The following is a 22,001-nucleotide window of genomic DNA, read 5'->3' on the forward strand; positions in this document are numbered from 1 at the left end:
TTAGTCTTTGGGATTGCTATCTGCCTCAATGCTGTTAAAAGTTAGTTATATGCTCACCTACCAACCTTTGCTGGTTGCTAATACTGCTTTAAATAACTACTTGCCTGTATACCCAAGTGTTACCATTTGTAAAGATCACAGTTCTTTTGGTTGGGTCTATTTCCTCAACCTGTTAAGTAAGAGACAGTTTCACTATGTACCAGGAGCTTAGAAAGGATTAAAAATGGTTCACATTAATACATTATGCAAAAGCTGTTTATCTCTGATATGGTGGAGTACCCAATTACAGCCATCCCGTTCTGCTAAACTCTACAGAACTTTCTAAGCCTTTTAGTTTGTCACTTTACCTTCTTACTCTAACATGTTTTTAATTTAGGGCTGGAAATGTAAAGTTCATTTCTCCTGCATGTCTATCCTAATTTTAAGAATCGTCATGTTATGATTTGATCTTTGAGCCTAATGGCTGTCCAACAACAATAAACGCAGATTTAGAAGCATGCGCTTAGTAGATTTTTTTTACAAAACATTTGTAGGGATGGGGGAGGTGGGGTGTAACAGCTGTATGTTCTTGAAGCCAAGGCACGTTACAGAACTACATTTGGCTCTGAAAATCAAAATAACTCTAAATAGTAGTAATAGTATGTATGTTTATTCTTGTAGCATAATCTGTGCTTACTGTTTAGAGCATTTGAGTGGGCCTCTTATTGGCCTATATTTAGCATATCTGCATGTCTTATGGATTTAGGTGCATTATCCTTTTCCATAAGCTCAGCTTCTCTTCATCAACTGGCGGTCTTTATATCTGCTTGGCAGCTGTGGTGCAGCGTTGCATGGAATGCACTGGCACAATGGTAACAGCCAGTGTCTGATGACCAGACTCTCTCACAAACAGCGTTGACATGTTCCAAAGGCTGAAAGTGCCTCTTGGCTTCGCAAGGTATGCTTTTAATTGCTTTACCATAAATTAGGTTCAATATGTCTACAGGATTTTTCTTGAACTTACATCCACTAAAAGTTGATGTCATGCTTGTTGCGGAACAGGATCTGTGTGTACATTTAGAATGGTCCTCAGATGGCTTATTATGACAGCATGGTTACTATTAACAGTTGTAGCAGTAAGATGTATAAGAAAATGAGCGCATACAGGGCCAGTCAGACTGAATATATATTGAAAATGTACTCACTATAAACTTCAGTGTATCTGGTTTATTTACCTACTGGTCGTTGGTATGTATGAAGTTATGATCATAGATGTATAGTTCTAAAACATTGTTAATTTGTTGTATATTCAAACTTATGTGCCTAATTACACTTTTAGGATTCCCTTTAGTAGTATATTGTGTAATCCTTACGTTGTGAAAAAAAAGGTAAATGCGTAATTAAAGGGTCTTAATTAATATTGCAACAATGTTCATCATTAGTGGATGTAAATTTCTGGTCAGCACTGTAGTATGAAAGACTTGTGACATTAGGTGTACGTGTTTCTCAGTCTGTTATTGGTGGGGTATGCCACTGTGTGCGAGTTAATTTGTTCCCTGCTTGGTATGAACTGTGGTACAAATAATCTACAACAAAGTAACATAATTACAGCCTACTGTATTTTAGTTGTGGCTCATATTGCTTTGTTGTTTTTTAAAGATAAGCAGTATTCTGAAAATATTCCTGCTCTTTTCTTTGGTTTTAGGTCTTATCACCTAAAGTATGGGCTCAAATTCTAGCCACATATATGTTGTGCTTGTAAATTAGAATGTGTAGTTTTAAATACACTTTTTCACATTGTAGACCAAAATATCTGAGAACTTTGTGCATCCAAAGATAAGAATCAATGAGTGTGTCAAAAGATTTGTATTTTAAAAAAAGAATTTCACAAGTTACAAATTTGTTTTGTTAAAGGAATAATAAGTGAAATGTCATTGTTTACATAGTGGGCCGGCTGCGCGTACGTTCATGTACACACGTGAACAGCTGCCACTCAGGGCTTACACACTCCCCGCCCAATACGAGCCGCCAGAATTTACAAAGCCTCCTGGATAGGCATCAAAACGTTTTCAGAATAACTGAACAAAAATCCGGTTGCCTCCGATTTGAGCCTGTTTCCTGTTGCCATGACCAGGATAACTGAGAATTTGCACAGACATGTTTACAATTTTTGGAAGAGTAGCGCATGTTAAAGATGGAGTACGGTGGTCTTGTTAAAAACTTGATTTTCAAAACAATATATACACTGCTCAAAAAAATCAAGGGAACACTAAAATAACTCATCCTAGAACTGAATGAATTAAATATTCTTATTAAATACTTTGTTCTTCACATAATTGAATGTGCTGAGAACAAAATCACACAAAAATGATCAATGGAAATGAAATTTATTAACCCATGGAGGTCTGGATTTGGAGCCACACTCAAAATTAAAGTGGAGAAACACTACAGGTGGATCCAACTTTGATGTAATGTCCTTAAAACAAGTCAACAGGAGGCTCAGTAGCGTGTGTGGCCTCCATGTGTCTGTATGACCTCCCTACAATGCCTGGGCATGCTCCTCATGAGCTGGCAGATGGTCTAATGGACAATCTGTGGTGCAACGTGGTGTTGGTAGATGGAGCGAGGCATGATGTCCCAGATGTGCTCATTTGGATTCAGGTGTGGGGAACGGGCCAGTCCATAGTATCAATGCCTTCGTCCTGCAGGAACTGCTGACACACTCCAGCCTCATGAGGTCTAACGTTGTCCTGCATTAGGAGGAACGCAGGGCCAACCGCAGCAGCATATGGTCTCTCAATGGATCTGAGGATCTCATCTCTGCATCTAACAGACTACCTCTGGCGAGCACACGGAGGGCTGTGCAGCCCCCCCCCCCCCACACCATTACTGACCCGCTGCCAAACCAGTCATGCTGGAGGACGTTGCAGGCAGCAGAACGTTCTCCATGGCATCTCCAGACTCTGTCACGTCTGTCACATGTGCTCAGTGTGAACCTGATTTCATCTGAGATTGGCAGCAAAATCTTGGTGTTCTCTGGCAGATGCCAAACGTCCTGCACGGTGTCGGCTGTAAGCATAACCCCACCTGTGGATATCGGACCCTCCTACCTCCCTCATGGAGTCTGTTTCTGATTGTTTGAGGAAACACAAGGACATTTGTGGCCTGCTGGAGGTCATTTTCCAGGACTCCGAGGGTGCTCTTCCTGTTCCTCCTTGCACAAAGGCAAAGGTAGCAGTCCTGCTGCAGGGGTGTTGTCCTCCTACGGCCTCCTCCATGTCTCCTGATGTACTGGCCTGTCTCCTGGTAGTGCCGCCATGCTCTGGACACCATGCTGACACACAGCAAACCTTCTTGCCACAGCTCGCATCGATGTACCATCCTGGATGAGATGCACTACCTGAGTGCTGTGCAATCAAGTCACGAGGAACGATCAAACTGAATTGTAAGCAAAGAAATTTTAGACTGTTACAGGCACCCAGGGACTGCCTCTCAAAGCAGAAGGGCTCACTGCATAAGACTTGCTGCCCTAATACAATCGCTCTCTTTTCCCGCTGCTATGTTGGAGCAGCATAGGGGAGAACAATCTCATCTTCCTCTGCAGAGCAGAGGTTCCGACCGGAGTTCAGAAAAACGCAGGCTGGATCAAAGCTAAGTCTGCAGTCTATATCTTCTGCGTAACCAGATGCTGGAATAAAGAATCTGTCTATGCCGAAACCAGCCTTGCGATTTTTCTCAGCTGTTGCAGAAAAGCTGACTCCAGATGGCACAGAGCGGTCTCCTTTCTGCTGCCAGGTCAAGTAGAAAGGAGGAGCTGATCTAAAGTCGCCCGATGCAACCGGCACTGACACGGAGGCACAGACAGGTTTGGCAGAGTCGAGCAAGGAAAGTTAAACGGTTTATTTAGAAGGTTAACTTAATGGTTTAGTTAATGCGTTTTCACTATGTTTTTGAAACACATGGAGCTTACAGGATAGCTCCCGCTAGGTTCTTCAAAACCATGCCATGCTGATATAATTTGAGTGTGTTTTACGGTTTTATACATTGATGGGGTATTGATGTTTGTGTTGTCCAGTCTGCTCATTACGACCAAAGTAGACCTGAAGCCTTTTTAAATTAGCGCCGAATGTCCGCTAGCCTAATGCTATTAGCTTCCAGATAACATCCGTTCTTCCCGGATACACAATTACTGTTCGTTTCAAACATAAGGTTCGATAGTGCTATAAGCGTTATTATCACATTAATATGGAATATTAATGTCGATTTCATGGTGTGTTGTATAACTTTAGGATTAAGCCATTCAGCGACCGATCACTACAGCGACCCCTTGCTTCCTAGAGGAATAATCTCATTAATAAAATCAAGTGTCCTAAAGGTACTGATTTTACTGAGCAAAATGTTATTTTATCAAGTAGTGTTTGTTTAACGCAGGATTTGCATTGTAAATCGACTGGAACACATACCAAATGTTCTAAATTAGTCAAGCTAATTTGATCTCATTCCATATTTTTTAAGATGAACTTTGGTTCTTTGACTTAGATCTGCAGTGAAACATTCTAATGATGGAGATCAACCATTTTATTTTGTCTTTTTGTTTCTTTTGTGTGTACATAGTTCCTTAGCTTCTTTTCCTTCTTAATTTTGCTTAGTAGTTTTAGTTAAGTTTCACCTGCCAAGTAGAGAGGATTTGTTGATTGAAATAGAGTGTTAATTCAGATATACAGCATTCTTTAGTGGTGTTCTCTAGATGTTCATTCTATTTCTGTTAATAAATTCTTTTTCATTTATTCTATATGTGTGCACAGTTTACTGTTAAAAGAACGCCAGTGCACAAATAATTCCTTTTAACTATTGCCCTAATATCAGCTGATTGGGCTAATATTCACCGGGCAATACCTAACAGAGAGTAATTTATTAAACATTAAATAACTTAAAAGAGTGTGTAATAGCACAACATGAGCCCCTTGTGTGGTTTGTAGACTCCATCTCATGCTACCACTCGAGTGAAAGCACCACCAGCATTCAAAAGTGAGTAAAACATCAGCCAGAAAGCATGGGACCTGAGAAGCGGTCTGTGGTCACCGCCTGCAGAACCACTCCTTTATTGGGGGTGTCTTGCTAAAAGCCTATAGTTTCCACCTGTTGTCTAATTCATTTGCAAAACAGCAGGTGAAATCTATTGTCAGTTTTGCAACTTGAATGATGGGGATGGCAGGTAATTGGTCAAAAGACAGGCACAGGGTCAGAACTGTGATGGCAAAGACAGGCAGGATGGTCACGGGGAATAACCAGAGTCCGAGAGCAGACCCAGGGTCAGAGAGGTGATCAGAGAACTGGGGAAAATCCAAAGCAGAATCCGGGGTCAGAGTCAGGGCACAGAAGCAGGTCAGATATCCAGACAGCACAACAATCAGGTCCGATGGGTTTGGCAGGCTCAGAGAACCAGAAGGCAGAAACAGGTCAGGTAACAGGCAGGCAGACAGGCATGATTCAGAACGCTGGATCAAACTCACCGGTGGCTCGTAATAATCTGGCAGTAGTGACTGGTCTGAGAGCTGGTTATATAGTGAGAGGTGCAGGTGGATCTGGTGAAGGCTGATGAGAACAGGGCGGAGCTGCACAGGTGTGTCAAATGGTGAATCAGACTAGCACTAGTGCCAAGATCATGACAAAACTCATCTGTTTTCTGATTAGATTGTGAAATTTGTGACAGACATAAGGGAGAAAAATCCAATCACAACGTGTGTGCTTGCAAGCTGAAACTTATTGCAGAGTTTCACAAGTAAATTTTTGCTTTGCAAATGTAAACAGACCGTAAAAATAAAAATTGTACCTTGGGTAAAAAATTTTAGCTTGTATAATTATTTCTACAAATACAAAATTTTCTTACACAAACATAATTCCTATCTATGGATGCACAGAGATAAAATTCTAAGGCATTTATGTTTACAGTCTGAAAAACCTGAAAAGGATTAGAGGGAACTCCTTTAAAACAGAAACCTTTTGAATTACCATAACTGTAGTGCTGTAGTGCAATGTTTATTGAATGACAAATGAGAATGTTCTAATGGATATCATCTACGGATTAGTTTACAGCTTCTAAATGGAGATTAAGGCAGTTATGCATTTATGTATGTATTTAAAGACATCTAAGCCCATCCTTATGTGATCTGGCTTCAAAAAGGACATATCATGCTTTTTAATGCCTTCCTTTTCATATTTAAATCATTTAGATATGATCTATATAACATGTAACTGCCAACAAACAATTTAATTCCTCGCACAGAATAAAGAATTAAAACTTTTTTCCCAAGTTTATCAAGAATGTGTCTAATTTAGAATATTTTTACCAATTCTTTTGAATATATAAAACAAAATATATTTGAATTATTTGACAAATTTCCAATAAAAAGAAAATCTTTACAAAAAAAAAAGCAAAGAAATTCAGAAGCTAGGAGTTTACCATATCTTTACTTACTTTTTCCCTGTGTCCTCCCATGGCTGATTGGGAGTCAACTGGAATATTTTCTAAATCACTCACACCCATTAAAGGACAACAACATATAATCTTCCATGTTGTTGCACAACAGCCTTTCAGAACCCCCCAAAATTTACTCCACTCTTTGCAGATTTAAGGTAGATCGATGAGTCACACCTGATGATGTGGACCGATACAGCTGGCAGTATTAGCCATTGTAATGTTGACTGACCGAGAAAACAAATTAAGACTATTGTACGGGTCAAACTAAACACATTTTGTTGTTCAGGCAATTGAAAGACTTCATTATCGGGGCACCAGTTGACAATAAAATGTAGTTTTCAGATGCATAATGTGCAAATGATCAAGCCTGGACAGTAATGAGGATGTTGGTGAGTGAAGAGCCAGAATTGTACCCCAAATGAAATGGTGCTTAGAATCCCCAAACGTGTGGTCATTACTACACTGTAAAAGAAATCTGTTGTTTTTACTGAAAACCTTTGGCATCTATGGTTACCAGAATTTTTCAGTAACAAATACAGTAAAAATGTAAACCAGTTTACAGAACCACCTGCATATTTTACATTATAAAACTGTGGACTGCTTGTTATCTTTACATGTATATCTAACAGCTTCTTTTATATATATCTTTTAGGATTTCTTTGTGGCACTAGTGGCCCTTTTTATTGAAAGTAGGCTGACAGGAAGGGGGGCTGAGAAAGAGGGGTGGAAGGCAAGTGGCAAAAGACTGCAGGCCGGAACTGAACCTGGGTCAGCCGATAATAATAATCTATTTAATACACTGTCCTACAACCCGTGCAATAATCCTGATGTAGTGACTTCTGCTGCTATCACCACCTGAACATAAGTCAGCCCACATGTATGTATGTATGTATGCATGTACAAATGTATACAATGTATATGCACATACATACGCGTAGGTGCGTATGTAAGTAGACGCATAGATACATGTATATATTTAAGTATATAGATATGTGTATATATGTATATATATATATATATATATATATATATATATATATATATATATATATATATATATATATATATATATATAGACCACTAAGAATGTAAATGAGACATCATATGCCCATTCCTATTTCCTTTTTTGTATTTTTTTGGTATTCTTTCTGATCCATTGTATATATGAAGATTCACTGTATATAGCTGAATGCACCTTCCCTACTCTGCACCTTCTTGTATGAGCCGATGTGACGAGTGAATTTCTCCATTGTGAGATCAATAAAGACTATCTTATCTTATCTTCCTGTCAGCCAACTTTCAATAAAAAGGGCCAATAGTGCCACAAAAAATACAATAAAAAGCCATCAAATATACATGTAAAAAATAAAGAAAACAAACAGCTTTTATATTGCATTATAGTATTTTTTTTTACTGAAAAATTCTGGTAACAACAGCTGGTAATTTTTTTCAGTAAAAACAACATATTTTTTTAGTGTACTGCTACTTTACTCCATAGGACACAATCAAATTTTGATTGAATTATTGATGTTATTAATATGTCACTAGATGTCTTCATATTTTTTTAAACTGAATGAAACGAGTAAGATTTCAGTCTTTCCGTCGAATTTTTGACAGATAATTTGAGTCTTATTTGATGGTGTCCACTCAGACCATAGTTTCAAACAACTAATAAATGAGAGGAATTCGCTCCGCAGAGCGGAAAATGTGTGAGATAATCCGCCTGCACAATCACTCCAGTCCTCAGTGCCCCTTTTTGTCGGAATATTTCGGTGACTTTAGTTATGTAAGAGATTAAACGTGTGGGTGAAGGTGGAGATGTTTTGAGCGGGCAGACTTCCTTAGTGGAATTAGAGGCTGGCTGTGCGCAGACAGGGAGCATCATGTGGCTGGAGGCTGAGGGTTGAGGAAGCTACTGCCGCGCCGCCGTCCGTCTTTCAAACCACCGGGCTCCATGCCATGATGCCAACCTTTTCTGTCATGTATAAAGGAGCTGTGATCATTAGCAGGTAGGAGCGCTATGGGTTGAGGTGTTGTTGGTGGAGGAGAGAGGGACGCTTTGTCCGGTGGAGACGGATGCTTGAAGTTGGGCTCACAAGATGTTTGCATGTTGTGCAAGTAAAGGGTCCCTCTGTAAGAGTGGAAAATGCGCTGGTTGCGGTTGTTTTTAAGGAGACAGAGGAACGCAGAGTGCGTGTTTATTCTGGGCACCGTGAACTCTGCGCTGCATGCTGCCTCCCGTTCAAACAGGAGCTGCGTGCGTTTGCTTTACGTACACGTTTACTGCTGTCATTTCTTTAAAAGAATCAGCCCAGTTACGCTCTTTTTTTCCACGGATGTGTGTTTGTGTTTACAAATTATCACATTTATTACCAGTTACTGAAAATGTACCTCTTTTTTTTATTACCGTCTCTACTGGTCAGACGATTTTGTTAAATGGATCAAAGTAATTAAAGTTTTAGTTTGTTGCACAGACATTGGTAAACTGACATTGGTAAGATTATCCATTTGTTTTAATGTGTTGTTAAAGAGTTTTGAATCAAGATTAAACCTACCCTCTCATAAACAAGCTTTCTTATGCATAGGTCTCTAGTGGCATTAGGCACACTTAAACAGACTTTTAGCCCCCAGCTCTTTCTGACTCAGAAAAAATCGCCTTCTGCAATCTGACAAATTTGTTTTATTAATTTTAATAATACAGTTTCTTTAACTATAGCAAACTAAAAGCAGACAGAAGAAAATATTTGCAAAATATACTCCCACTTCCTACATCTCTGACTTGGTTCAGTCCAAATCTATTTACCACAGTCTGATTTGGAGCCAACATGTGAAAACATGCAATGGTCATGCTGTCTGTCCATCGCTCCTACTTGGAAGAACACCCTCCAGTAAAAGTTTTTTCTTTTCTTTTCTTTTTTTCTGGTTAAACTTTAAATGGGCCGATTTGATCAGCAGATATCCAAGACAAAATAAACTAGCCAAAAAAGTACTTTAATGTGAATACAACTCGAGACCTGTCACACAAAAACAGCATATTTCAAATATTATTAGCAAATAAAAATATTTCAGTGACTGATCTAAAACACAGAAAAGTATGTTTAAATGTCACACAATGAGGAAAAAATGGTTATGCCTTTTAGATAGTCTATGCAAAATCCTGGTTTCGTCTATCCAATAACTTTGATATTGTTGTCTTATTAGACATCTCATCTGCTGTAATTTAAAGTGAACATTTGGGTCCGGTAATAGAATGTCTTACAATGGCAATAATAATGGTGGATAATACAACGGCAGAAACGGGTGCAAAATCTTCTTTCCTCTCTTTCTCATCTGTGCTTTCATCAATCTGTGACCTTTAGCATTTTGGTTAATATCATTTGTGTCCAAAGAAAGCATCTGCTACTGTGAGACTCTGTCCTCCGGTTAAATATTACATTTGCTTGTGAAAGACAAAATCATAACACTTGGAACATATTAGCTACCAATTGATGTACTCTAAACAGTCCTTTGTGAATATTGCACACACTGATATAGCAATAATGATATATTTGCATTACATTGTGTAGCTTTAGTGGTAATTTACTTCTTCTGAACAAACCTACATCTAATTCTGTTGCAAATATGTCTTATAACTCATAACATTTGTGATGTTGAACTTGTGGCAGTGTTTATGTCCAAAGAAGTGTTGGGCTCATGTTATGTAATGAAATCCTCCTACATCTTGTAACTGGATGTAAAAGACAAATCCATCTTTAAACCCAGCCAAAACAGAAAGTTTAAGATAGAATTAGGAGAAAATCTTTTCCTTGTGTTTACGAACCTGGTGCCAAACCCTCCCGATTAAAACGGGTAAAAATAATCTTCCCAGAGAGGAGTGGATGCACCAGATAAAGGCACAGAACCTCTCTTTGGGTTAATGATGGCTTCTTTTCTCCTCCCGCCTGTTTTAAGGCAGCCACTTCGCCTTTTTTCAAATAGTTGGTCCCAGGAAATAAATTGTACTTAACTGTACTGTGCAAAAGTCTGAAGCTACTTAAATATTCTTTATGTGTCGTCTCCAGTGAGAAGGTTTTTCTTCAGACAAAGGAAGTTTCAATGCCTGATGCAGCTGGTTTCATAAATCCACTTTATTACCACCAATCTGTAAATCCCAAAACAATCTTTTGACTTCTTAAAAATATACTACCAACATCAATACCATTACCAATCAAATAAATAAAAAATATACTATTTATGCAATTGATGACTATTTCTTTCAGGTCAAATAGATTTGAAAAAAATAACTAACAAGTCAGTCATAAGTAAGAAAATTTAATCTTGTACGATAATCAAAACATAATCATCAGCTGGTGTAGGTACAAGTTGATCTTCAGTTCCCTGTACAGTACTTGAGTTTGATTTCAAATGTATCTGTTGTCGTTACCAAGTCTGGTTGGATTATTATTGTCCTGTTTTACATACAAAACGAATGTCACCTCCATTTACTCATCCATCCATCCATCCATCCATCCATCCATCCATCCATCCATCCATCCATCCATCCATCCTTCTATCCATCCACCCATCCATTTTCTAACACTATCCCTGTTGGGGTCGCGAGGGATGCTGGTGCCTATCTCCAGCTGTCAATGGACAAGAGGCAGGGTACACCCTGGACAGGTCCTCCATTTACTCAGTCTTTGAAAATTCTTGTTTTACATTTTTTAAACAAAAAATTAAAATGGCAGTTATAAAAATGTATTGATAAATTCCAATCCCATCATCTTGACGTATGATTTGGTTCACTCTGACTCATCAAGACAGCTTTGGAAATAAGTGTCATCCATGTAATATTTGCTTCTTGGTTAGACTCTTCTAAATTAGTAGAACCATTTTTACAGAAACCATTTTAAGTGCTGGATCTTGCTGTTCATTAAGGTAGATAACTTGGTTTTCTTATGAAGTTATTTTCTCAATCTTTTTGTTATAATAACTTGTGGTGCCTATGGCAGTGGTGAGATAATTGGGGTTGTTCTCTCATGCAATTCATAAATTAGCAATTAACTGCATTAACCTTAACAATTTTAATGAACCAATGAGTAGTCATGGACCGAAGCACACAATATGTTTGTTACTGGAGTTTAATGAACACTAACCATAAACCATGTTTGTAACATAGCAGTAAGAAGTGTTAAATAGTAACTTGCATAACCGGCATCTGACCCTTTTAATCCCAAAGTTACACAGAGCACCAGATCAACTCTTTTATGATCATTCTGTGAATGAATTTGAATGAATATTTATAGAAGTGCAGTGCAATGTATAGGTCCAGTGGATGTGAAGGAGTGAATGTGAATATATGAAAAGTTAAATGCGAACAGCATATTTAAGGACCCATGAAGTTGTTATTCTGAAAAATTCAGTGGGGTTTCACATCAGCAACGGGTCGTTGAGAAATTAGCATAGGCTGTTGTCAGTTGCAGACTGTTGTGTATGTGTTGTTCACTAGGTGTCATTATTATGTATTGGTCCTTTAAGTGGCATGTATTTCTTGATGTACTAAAAAGTCGCTCTGAAGGTGAACTGCTTGCAGATATATAGCAAATCATCCTTGCTAGTTTGCTCAGCTGTGAGAAGGTAACCTGCAGGAGTTTCCACCATGCTAAAAGGCCTTTCACACTGTCTGTGTCAGTGGACAGCAAGTAAGAGATACTTAAGATATGATAAGAAATTTATTTTATTGTCCCACAATGGGGAAATTCAGGTGTGGCAATGGCAAAGACACAGATAGAGTTACACACGGTTTATAGTAGGGAAGAAACAAGCTAATCAAATCTAAAATTAGTTCTAGAGCAGCAGGCAATAGGTTTCATCAGAAACGGGCAACACAACAAACAAAAATAAAGGTGAAAACATACAGGGATACTGGAAATCAGGAATCATCTAACTGTACATGGACACAACTTCAGAGTAAATATTGCGCAATTTTGATAATACGGCATACTAAGGGAAAAAAAATAAATATTCAAGTTAATAGTAGAAACAGTAGTAGCTAGCAGCTACAGTCCATAGCAGTGGAAAAAGTTGCTATTAAGCTCAGCTTCTTCAGCTTTTGACAATCAGGGAGTGGCGCTGTCTTGAAGAAAGCCGCTGTCTTGAAGAAACAGCCAAGTGATGTTTTTTGCCTCACATTGGCACTGAGTGGATCATTGGTCTGGGTCTCTTGGTTCGGAGAGCTTCTCCTGGAACACAGAGAAATAAAATAGGGAAAATGGCATGCCTTGATTTACTGTCTGTGGAGAGGATGTCAGATAAGGTCCACTGTTTCTTCAGGACACTTTCAGTTAACTGGAATCAGGAACTCTAGTTGGTGGGACATCCTGGGATAAGTGAGTATTGTGGGAGGTTGCTCTCCCACTGTGTTTTTTTTTTTTTTTCAGTGCAGCCTTAGGTTCCCAGTTGTCACAGAAATGTCCCACTAACTTCTTGCAAAGCCAAAGGCTCAAGCAATGTGAGCATCATCTTTGACAGACATTTCTAGAAAAAGAAGAGGCGAGAACACAAACATTTGGGTTTATAACCTATCTGTCCAAATAGCTGGAATTTATCAAATATTTTTATATTTAAAATAAGAAATGACAAATTTCGTCCAAGTCAAATAAGGCGGCAAGCAGACCAATCCAGTGTGTGCTTTGAATATTTATATATATTGTATTTTAAGTTTAAAGGACAAGCTTGGTGGAATTCCCAGTACCAGGGAGGTGCTGAGTTCTTAACCGTCTTACTAAGTATTACTACTACTTCCTCTAAACCACTAGTTACAAATCCAACCTATGCTACAAGCTTTTCTAAAATAAAACACTGCGTTAACACTTTTACAGTGCTAAACAGATCCTTCATCAATACTGATTGCAAGGGGCAACATGTGTGATAGATGTGTGGACTTGAGTTATATGACTTAAAGTCGAGTCAGACTTGAGTCACAAATTTCATAACTAGACTCAATTTGAGGAAATTAAAAGGACTTTGTAATTGATTTGGAATTCTTTTTATCTTTCACATAACAGAAAGTCTGTTTGAACAGAAGCGCACCACGCATCTAGCCCGCTGCACTCCTCCCGCCAAAATTCCCTCCTCCTGTTGCTTCAGCAACCCTGCAGCAGGTTCACTTGCGTTTTTTTCTGCATCCTGCGATGAAAGTCGATGGGGGTGAAGTGTTGTTCTCTTTCAGTGCTATTAAAGGGGTGTGGATAAAGTCAGAAGAAAAAAAATTAAAAGTGCGCAGCATCACATCAAAAACACATAGGCAACTCTTACGTTCTGCCTCCCTTGGCTTTCTCACCAGGCAGGTTGATTCTGGGGCCTCCCATCCATGGTCCCATTCTGGGGGGTTTGCGGTTGCAAGGCTGCAGGTGTGCCTGGGTTTTCTGGGCTGCACAAGGATACATGCTGAGAAATGATGCATGAAAAAACTAAACAAACAAAAAACAGCAATGAAGCAAGCAATATTTTAATGAAATGAACAAAGTAAACAGATTTTTGTTGACGGGATCTTTAAATGATCCTAGAGCCATTTACACTAACTGCGCATATATTTACACAGACTGACTGGAGTCAGTTTGTTTAATGCTTATTTGAAATGCAGCAACAAAGGCACTTTGGGTAATATTAGGATCTTATACACAGTTAAATCATTCTATACATCTATGCACTAAGTATTGGTAATCTGACTGTGTGTATTTTGAAGGCTTCAGTCTTTCAAATAAAAAACAAAGTTATATTTGTTTCAGCATATTTACCTTTCATCTGTCTTGTCTCCAACTTTCTGTCTTCCTTGTCCTCTACCTCTAACAGGACTCTAATGGGTCCGTATGGAGTTGACAGAGCTGTTCATTCCATGGAGTTTACAGACTGTGAGAATGGCCTGGGTAAGTTCCTTTTTTCTGTTCAGCAACCAAGAACATGTTGCTGTAGGTCTATATCTGTATCCACTTCTGCTCTGGCTCTTTAGCTTCAGAGTTCTCAAAATAAACCTGCAGCATCACTCGGTGCTTCCCTTTCACTGTCTTGGGTTTATGATGGACTGGATCTCGACTTGTCACAGACAGACAGCCTGTTCTGGCTTTAGACAGCAGGAGGAATCATCTTTACAGGGAAATGTGTGCGCTGTAAAATCAGGCATCTACAGCAATACATTTAGATTATTCTTTTACAAAAAGTCCAAAATATATCCTCCTGGTTAAACTCATTTTTCTTAATGCATCGACTTTTTCTGTCATCATCAGCGGTTTACTGATGCTGCTTCCAAATGAAAGCCCGAAATAAAACAAATCCTACTTTCAAAGAGATTTTCTATGCAGAGAAGTACCTCTGCTATCATTGGTGTGTTTGTCTATCAGGGGAAGTGGGTCATGTGGCAAAGCCCTAACCCACTTAAGTCAGATGGGTTAAGAATGCAGGAGCGGCGCTTGTTTTTATCCTTACTTCACTTCCACATGTTCTTGTTTGTGCCATGCTTGGACAACAAATCATACACATGAAAGCCATCACAGTCCAAATGTACAATTTTCTGCAGGGGTGTGTGAAATATAAGTGCAGACAAATATAGTGAGAAAAGTTTGCACTACATGGTTCTTGAAACCTGATACTCCCATCAGGTTTGACAATAACAAATAAACTGAAGAGTTTTTATAACTCACGCATGAAAAACAGAGCATATAAAGTGTACACAGCATCTAAAGCGTAATTACACAGTAAAACCTTTACTATAGCAGAGACTCCAGATACTAAGAACATTATATCATAATCACTTTGTTAATTTAGCTAAAAGTTACAGCACTTTTGTTACTGTCAAGTTAAATGAATCAAACCCTTCTGAGGGGGTGAATATACAGAAACAGGATTCCCCTAAATGTACATGTACATAACTTCACGAGTTGATGTGTTACTTTTGTCTTATTCCTGACTGCACAATAATAATGCCCAAGCCTATCGGTATATCAAGAGCTTCACATTTTGGCTCAACCCTTTCTGCACCACTCGTGAACAAGACTCCAAGATACTTAAACTCCTCCACTTGAGGCAAGGGACACCCCCCCCCCCCCCCACCCCCCCACCAAACTGGAGAGGGCAAGCCACCTTTTATATATATGTATATGTAGTCATATTAAATAAATCACAATATTATTGGAAGGTTAATTTAAGTTCAGTAACTCAGTCCTCTAAGGGAAGCACATCATATCGATTATCACAGACTGATATGATGTTTTAAAGCCTTTTCTTTCCTATTAATTAGGATTTTTTCCCACCTCTAACTAATAAAAACACAGTATGTAAGATATTGCATTAATTTTGGAGAATGGACACCTCATCGGGTATTATTGCATACATATATCTCAATTTAAGATAATCCCGGGTTAAAATTTACACGGTGCTGCTTTAAGCTGTTGAAACTAAAAAAAAATGCTCTTGAATGTACTTGCCTGGGTATAATAGAAGTAAGTTATTCTTTACAAGATCTCAAGCTGGGGAAATGTTATGTCCTTGAGCAACAAACATTCCCTTGATCCCTTTTTTAGCATGAAATACTCATTTGAAAAATGTTAATCTAGAGGAGAAGAGATCCATAGCTCCACAGTATCTGCTCACATATAATAATGTTTTTCTTATCTCATGATAGGCGGGGTGTGGAGTGGGAGTAAGAGTGGGGGGGGGGGGGTAGCTGTTTTCCTCAGAGGGGAGTACAAAAGGACGGAGGACAACGGCATAGAAGTGCATTACCCCTTTTTCCAACAGGCAGTAATTAACTGGTGCCCCTTCGCTCCAGACCCAATTAGTGTTGCCACTCTGTCGCTGTGGTGACAGAACAGCAGCAGCCTCAAGCTGCACAAGCTCTGATCCTGAAGTTAAATGTGTCACATTTGCTAGAAGTATATTGATGGGAAATGCAAGTTGAAGAGTTTAGTACAAGAGATGCAGAAGCTCCGTGGTTAAAGGCTGTTCTTATCAAAGAGTATAGTTATGCTGTGCTAGGGGCAGCTTATGCTCTTAAAGTTCTACCAATATAGTTTGTACATCTTTGTTAATTTTTCTATCATACCTATTTGCCTGTTAAACAATTGGAAAGAACCTGTTTTATCTTAAACTAATTGGGATGAAATGTTTTTAGCCTTCATAGATGTTGGTTAGATGCTGTTTTTTAAAGGCACTAAATAAAGAGATAATGAGCTTAAGCAGAAAAAGTGCTTCATGCATTATAGTTTTAGTCAGATTGTGTTTACAAAAAATATTGCAATTGGAAAATATACTATATAAAAAGAAATTGCTTAATCGCAACAACAGATATACCTTTTATGAAAGGAAAAAGAAAAGAACATGAAGTTTTTGGAAAGTAGTAGGAGAATGTAGCAGAATGAGGAACAGTCATCTTTATGTCTTCCAGCAGCCTAAATCTATAGCAGCTTAACTACTGAGATAGCTAATGATAACCTAAGCTGCTCTAACTGTAAGCTTGATCAAAAAGGAAAGTTTTAAGCCTAGTCTTTGAAGTAGAAAGGGTGTCTGCCTCACGGACTAAAGTTGGTTCCACAGGAGAGGCGCCTGATTACTAAAAGATCTGCCTCCCATTCTACTTTTAGAGACTCTAGGAACCATCATTAAACCTGCAGTTTGAAAGCGAAGTGGTGTGTTGATGAAGTTTGTATTTTAAGTTTAAAGGACAAGCTTGGTGGAATTCCCAGTACCAGGGAGGTTCTGAGTTCTTAACCGTCTTACTAAGTATTACTACTACTTCTTCTCAACCACTAGTTACAAATCCAACCTATGTTACAAGCTTTTCTAAAATAAAACACTTTTCTAAAATTAACACTTTTACAGTGCTAAACAGATCCTTCATCAATACACTTACTGATTGCAAGGGGCAACATGTGTCGATAGATGTGTGGACTTGAGTTATATGACTTAAAGTCGAGTCAGACTTGAGTCACAAATTTCATAACTAGACTCAATTTGAGGAAATTAAAGAACTTTGTAATTGATTTGGAATGCTTTTTATCTTTCACATAACAGAAAGTCTGTTTGAACAGAAGCGCACCACGCATCTAGCCCGCTGCACTCCTCCCGCCAAAATTCCCTCCTCCTGTTGCTTCAGCAACCCTGCAGCAGGTTTACTTGCGTTTTTTTCTGCATCCTGCGATGAAAGTCGATGGGGGTGGAGCGTTGTTCTCTTTCAGTGCTATTAAAGGGGTGTGGATAAAAAAATTAAAAGTTCGCAGCATCACCCAAAAACACATAGGCAACTCTTACGTTCTACTTCCCTTGGCTTTCTCACCAGGCAGGTTGATTCTGGGGCCTCCCATCCATGGTCCCATTCTGGGAGGTTTGCAGTTGCAAGGCTGCAGGTGTGCCTGGGTTTTCTGGGCTGCACAAGGATACATGCTGAGAAATGATGCATGAAAAAACTAAACAAACAAACAAACAAAAAACAGCAATGAAGCAAGCAATATTTTAATGAAATGAACAAAGTAAACAGATTTTTGTTGATGGGATCTTTAAATGATCCTAGATCCATAACAAAAATGTGTCTTGAATGTTTGTCTTAATAGATGAAAGGCATGCAGTTTGCTTAATTGTTTTGGGCAGTTGTTTAAAATTTCCATGGTCTAAAAAAAACTGTGGAGGGAGTCAGAGTGGGGCTTCAGAAGATTTTCCAAGGATTTATAAATCCAAAAAATTGCCTCCTTTCTATTGTAAGCCCACAGATTTAAAGCCTCAGAATTTGGTTTCCCAGGGTAAACCAAAGCCTGGTGCTTTTAAGTTTGACACGTATCCCTTTGCTTGGGGACGTTTATGTAAAACAGCCCAATGACGTATGGGGAAGTTGTGAGGAAAACTGCAGTACCCACAGGGAGTGGTGGCATGAAGATAGCAAGAAGACAGTATTGGTCAAACAGACAAGGCAGACTGAGATGCTGTATCCACATCCTGCCACTCTTCCGGACTCCGGAGAAACATGATCCATAACCCACAACTGGTTTTGCTGATTGTGTTATGTCTCCTTAGATCTTTTTACACCGGTCCTACCCTATTTCGCACTGCCTGACTCCACTGTATTCTACCCCTGTTTGTATAAATAAATTAAAATAAAGCACAGCTTCTTTCTGCCTGTGCAGGTAACGCAGTGGTATAGGAGGTATGACAAAAGCGGAGAGGGGAGTCAAGATTGTGAGCTGTCTGTTCCAAGGTTTTGTCATGGATTAAATTATTATTTCCTTAGCAATGGCAAGAACGACGAGGAGGATTTTTAAGTACAATACCACAAACTTTTGTTTGCAGCACTGAGCAGATTCGGCTCCACCTCTTCTTTCTCTACCATGGAAGGACTAACGCAGAGAGCCTGCTTTGTTCTGCCACTCCAGACAGGTCCAAATGTAGAAAAAAACTCGTCATCTCCTTACTGTTTCACTGCTCCTTTTGGTGCACAGTTTTTCTTTCTGCACACAACCCCGCCCATCAAAGAAAGCCACAAATGGAAATGCTAGGTGGGCTTTTGAAATCCCCAGGCTTTTCAAAAGCTTGTGGCTTTTGAGGTCTAATGGAAAAGGCATTATTGATCTTTTTTACATCTTTTCTGAGTTTTCTGGATGTTGCCATTGTTCTGTTATATCAATGTTATATTACCAATCAGTCCAATGACTGCTGTCGTGGATATCATTTCTGTGCTGGCAAGGATAAACCAATTATAACAGTCTGTTATAATTAGTTGTTCACCTCTTTTCTAAGTTGACAGTTTCCTGAATGCTTGAGTCCAAATAATAGAGCTAGAAACTGCAGCTCCACCTCACTCAGCTCCATCTTTCTCTTCTACATTTCTCATATTTAATGGCCTGTAATCAGTAAAGTGTCTACTTTTGAAATGTTTTAGTACAGTATATTATGTTTGATATCACTGTTAATTATTTAATTGTATAAAAATAGCACATATTTTTATATGAAAATGTTTTACTATCAAAACTATAAAATTGTGTAGTCTAGTGCATGTTTCTTTTCTAACAATAAGCATGCTCTGAATATATCTGAAGACTAGCATACCAACTAAACACTGTGGTTTTCTTTTTTCTATACCAGTACCACATAGTGTATTTTAGTTAGTATATCGAAAATAAATTATTTGGGGAAAAAGCATACATTTTCCATTAGATTTGTGTTCTTCCTTTAGATTTGTGTCCTTCCAAATTTACTGAAGAGGACACTCAGGGTTGTCCATAACTCTGTTGAGCAATTATACACTGTTTAAAGTTATTTAATGTTTATTAAATAACCCTCTGTCTGTTAAGTATTGTCTGGTGATGATCAGCTCTTAAGCTGATATCAAGACAATGGTTAAAAGGGATGAATTCGAGCACTAGCGATCTTTTATTAGCAAAACCTGCACACACATAGAATAAAGGAGTGACAACTTCTTTTCAAGTTCAATAATTTAATAACAGAAATAAAATGAACATCCAGAGAACATGACTATGTAATGCTTTTTACCTGAATTAACACAATATTTCGATTAACAAATCCTCTCTACTAGGCTAGTAAAACTTAACTAAACTACTAAGCTAAATGAAGCTAAGCTAAGGAACTATTTACATGCAAAAAAACAAAAAAACAAAAGACAAAACAAAATGGTTGATCATCATCAGAATAATTCAGTGAATCCTGGTTCACTGCAGATCTGATTCCAAAAACATGGAATGGAGTAAAAACATCTGGCATGTATTTCAATCCATTCACAAAGCAAAGCCCAAGTTAAACAAAACATTATCTGATTAAATAATATTTTGTTTTAGTTAAAGAACCAAAGTTCACCTTAAAGAATGTGAATCATGGTTAAATTAGCTTAACTAATTCAGAACATTTGACATGTGTTTCAATCCATTCACAATGCAAAGCACAAGTTAACCAGAACATTATTTTGTGTAAATAATATTCTGAAGACTGATTGGCTCAGTAAAATCATTTAAACCCTTACGACCGAGTTTGCTAATGCGATTCTCATTCCGGGCGTCTGGGGTCGCTGTAGCAAGTCGGTGGCTAAGAGGTTACAATATAAAGTTATCAAACCTGCCTTGAAAACCGGCATTAATATACCATATTGATGAGGGAATAAGGCTCATAGCACCATCGAAGGATGGCGGAGCCGAGCGATTAAGCTTTGTACTTTAAACAAACTCCTTTTGAAATGTCCGAAACCGGATGTTAGCAAGGCTAATAGCATTAAGGCTAGCGTGAGCTACCTGTTAGCCCTTTTGTTCTAAACGGCATGTGTCCAACGGTTTACAAGACATTTCCCAGTAAACCTTTTACTTCACCCTCAGCTCCCTGTCAAAACCTGTCTTTTGTCTCGTGTCAGTTCTGTCCAGTTTGGCCATTCACGGAAGGAGCGTTGAAGGAGGGAAGTTGTTGGTTTGTTGTTGGCAGGCTAGTGCTTAGCTCTTCAGCCCTGAGCTAACCAACAGCGTGTGGAGGGAATGCTTGGGTTTCTGCGGCCTAACAGAAACACGCATGTGTGGTCGGGACCGATGTCTGATCGCTCAGCTTGTCTGGTGAGGGGAGGCATTCACCGTCTAGCATCTGCTCTCCTGCAACAGCTGACAAAATTGAACCAAGCTGTTTCAATTCAATTCAATTCAATTCAATTTTATTTATATAGCGCCAAATCATGAAACATGTCATCTCAAGGCACTTTACAAAGTCAAGTTCAATCATATTATACAGATTGGGTCAGATTATACATACCTGGAGAAGCGTAGAGCCACAGGAAGAGTCATCTGCATTGTACATGGCTTTGCTGCAATCCCTCATACTGAGCAAGCATGAAGCGACAGTGGGAAGAAAAACCACCCATTAACGGGAAGGAAAAACCTCCGGCAGAACCGGGCTCAGTATGAACGGTCATCTGCCTCGACCGACTGGGGTTACAGAAGACAGAACAGAGACACAACAAGAGAAACAAAAAAGCACAGAAGCACACATTGATCTAGTAATCTGTTCTACATTAGATGGTAGTAGCGGGTGAGCCGTCTTCTCTGGATGAAGACGAAGACGGCCGTCTTCTCTGGATTTCGGCAGTCTGTACTTTGCAGCTGGTTTGCTCAGCAGTCAGAGTGAAACTTAGCTCTGTTCCAGTGTGTTGTTTATCCGGATTCAGTCAGGAAGGTCCTCCATTGAAGCAGGCAGTCGAGTCTAGCAGACCCTGGATCAAGCGTGGCTGGTCCAGGCACCTTCCCTCAGCGGCTGGCTTGTGGGTCGGTCCGGGCCGACCAGGCCCTCATGGTCCAGGCCTTCTTTGTGTGCCCTGAGAGAGCTGCTGTAGAGCTGAGGAGGTCTGCAGAAGTGAAGAGGGCTCTTTATCTGTGGGAGGAAGGTGTTATAGCAGCAGGACCCCTGGTGAGAGAAAGAGGGCCATCCTTTCTGCCTGTGTATCCTTTGCAGCAGGATAGAACTGTTTGGATTCAATAATCTTTGGTATGATGTCAAGTTTGATGTGTGCACATTGTACAATCCCTGTTTACTA

The 22,001-nt window shown here is 39.1% G+C and overlaps 1 protein-coding gene across 9 annotated transcripts in view; it reads left to right on the forward strand.

Moving 5' to 3' along the window:
* Window positions 1-22,001, forward strand: part of si:dkeyp-72e1.9 (syntaxin-binding protein 4) — a 189,076-nt gene that overhangs the window by 44,381 nt on the left and 122,694 nt on the right. For 5 of the 9 annotated variants that reach the window (XR_004933019.1, XM_036148596.1, XM_036148589.1 and 2 more), the window contains exon 2: window positions 14,294-14,367. Coding sequence is in view for 8 of the 9 variants with exons in the window: in XM_036148596.1 (XP_036004489.1) it covers window positions 14,294-14,367 (74 nt within the window). In the remaining variant the exon portion in view is untranslated. Of the gene's footprint in view, window positions 1-797; window positions 938-8,246; window positions 8,470-13,627; window positions 13,684-14,293; window positions 14,368-22,001 lie in introns of those variants that run through there. The other 4 variants (XM_036148592.1, XM_036148590.1, XM_036148595.1 and 1 more) reach the window with 4 other exon arrangements.

This window comes from Fundulus heteroclitus, chromosome 16, assembly GCF_011125445.2.
Source record: "Fundulus heteroclitus isolate FHET01 chromosome 16, MU-UCD_Fhet_4.1, whole genome shotgun sequence".
Classification (NCBI taxonomy): domain Eukaryota; kingdom Metazoa; phylum Chordata; class Actinopteri; order Cyprinodontiformes; family Fundulidae; genus Fundulus; species Fundulus heteroclitus.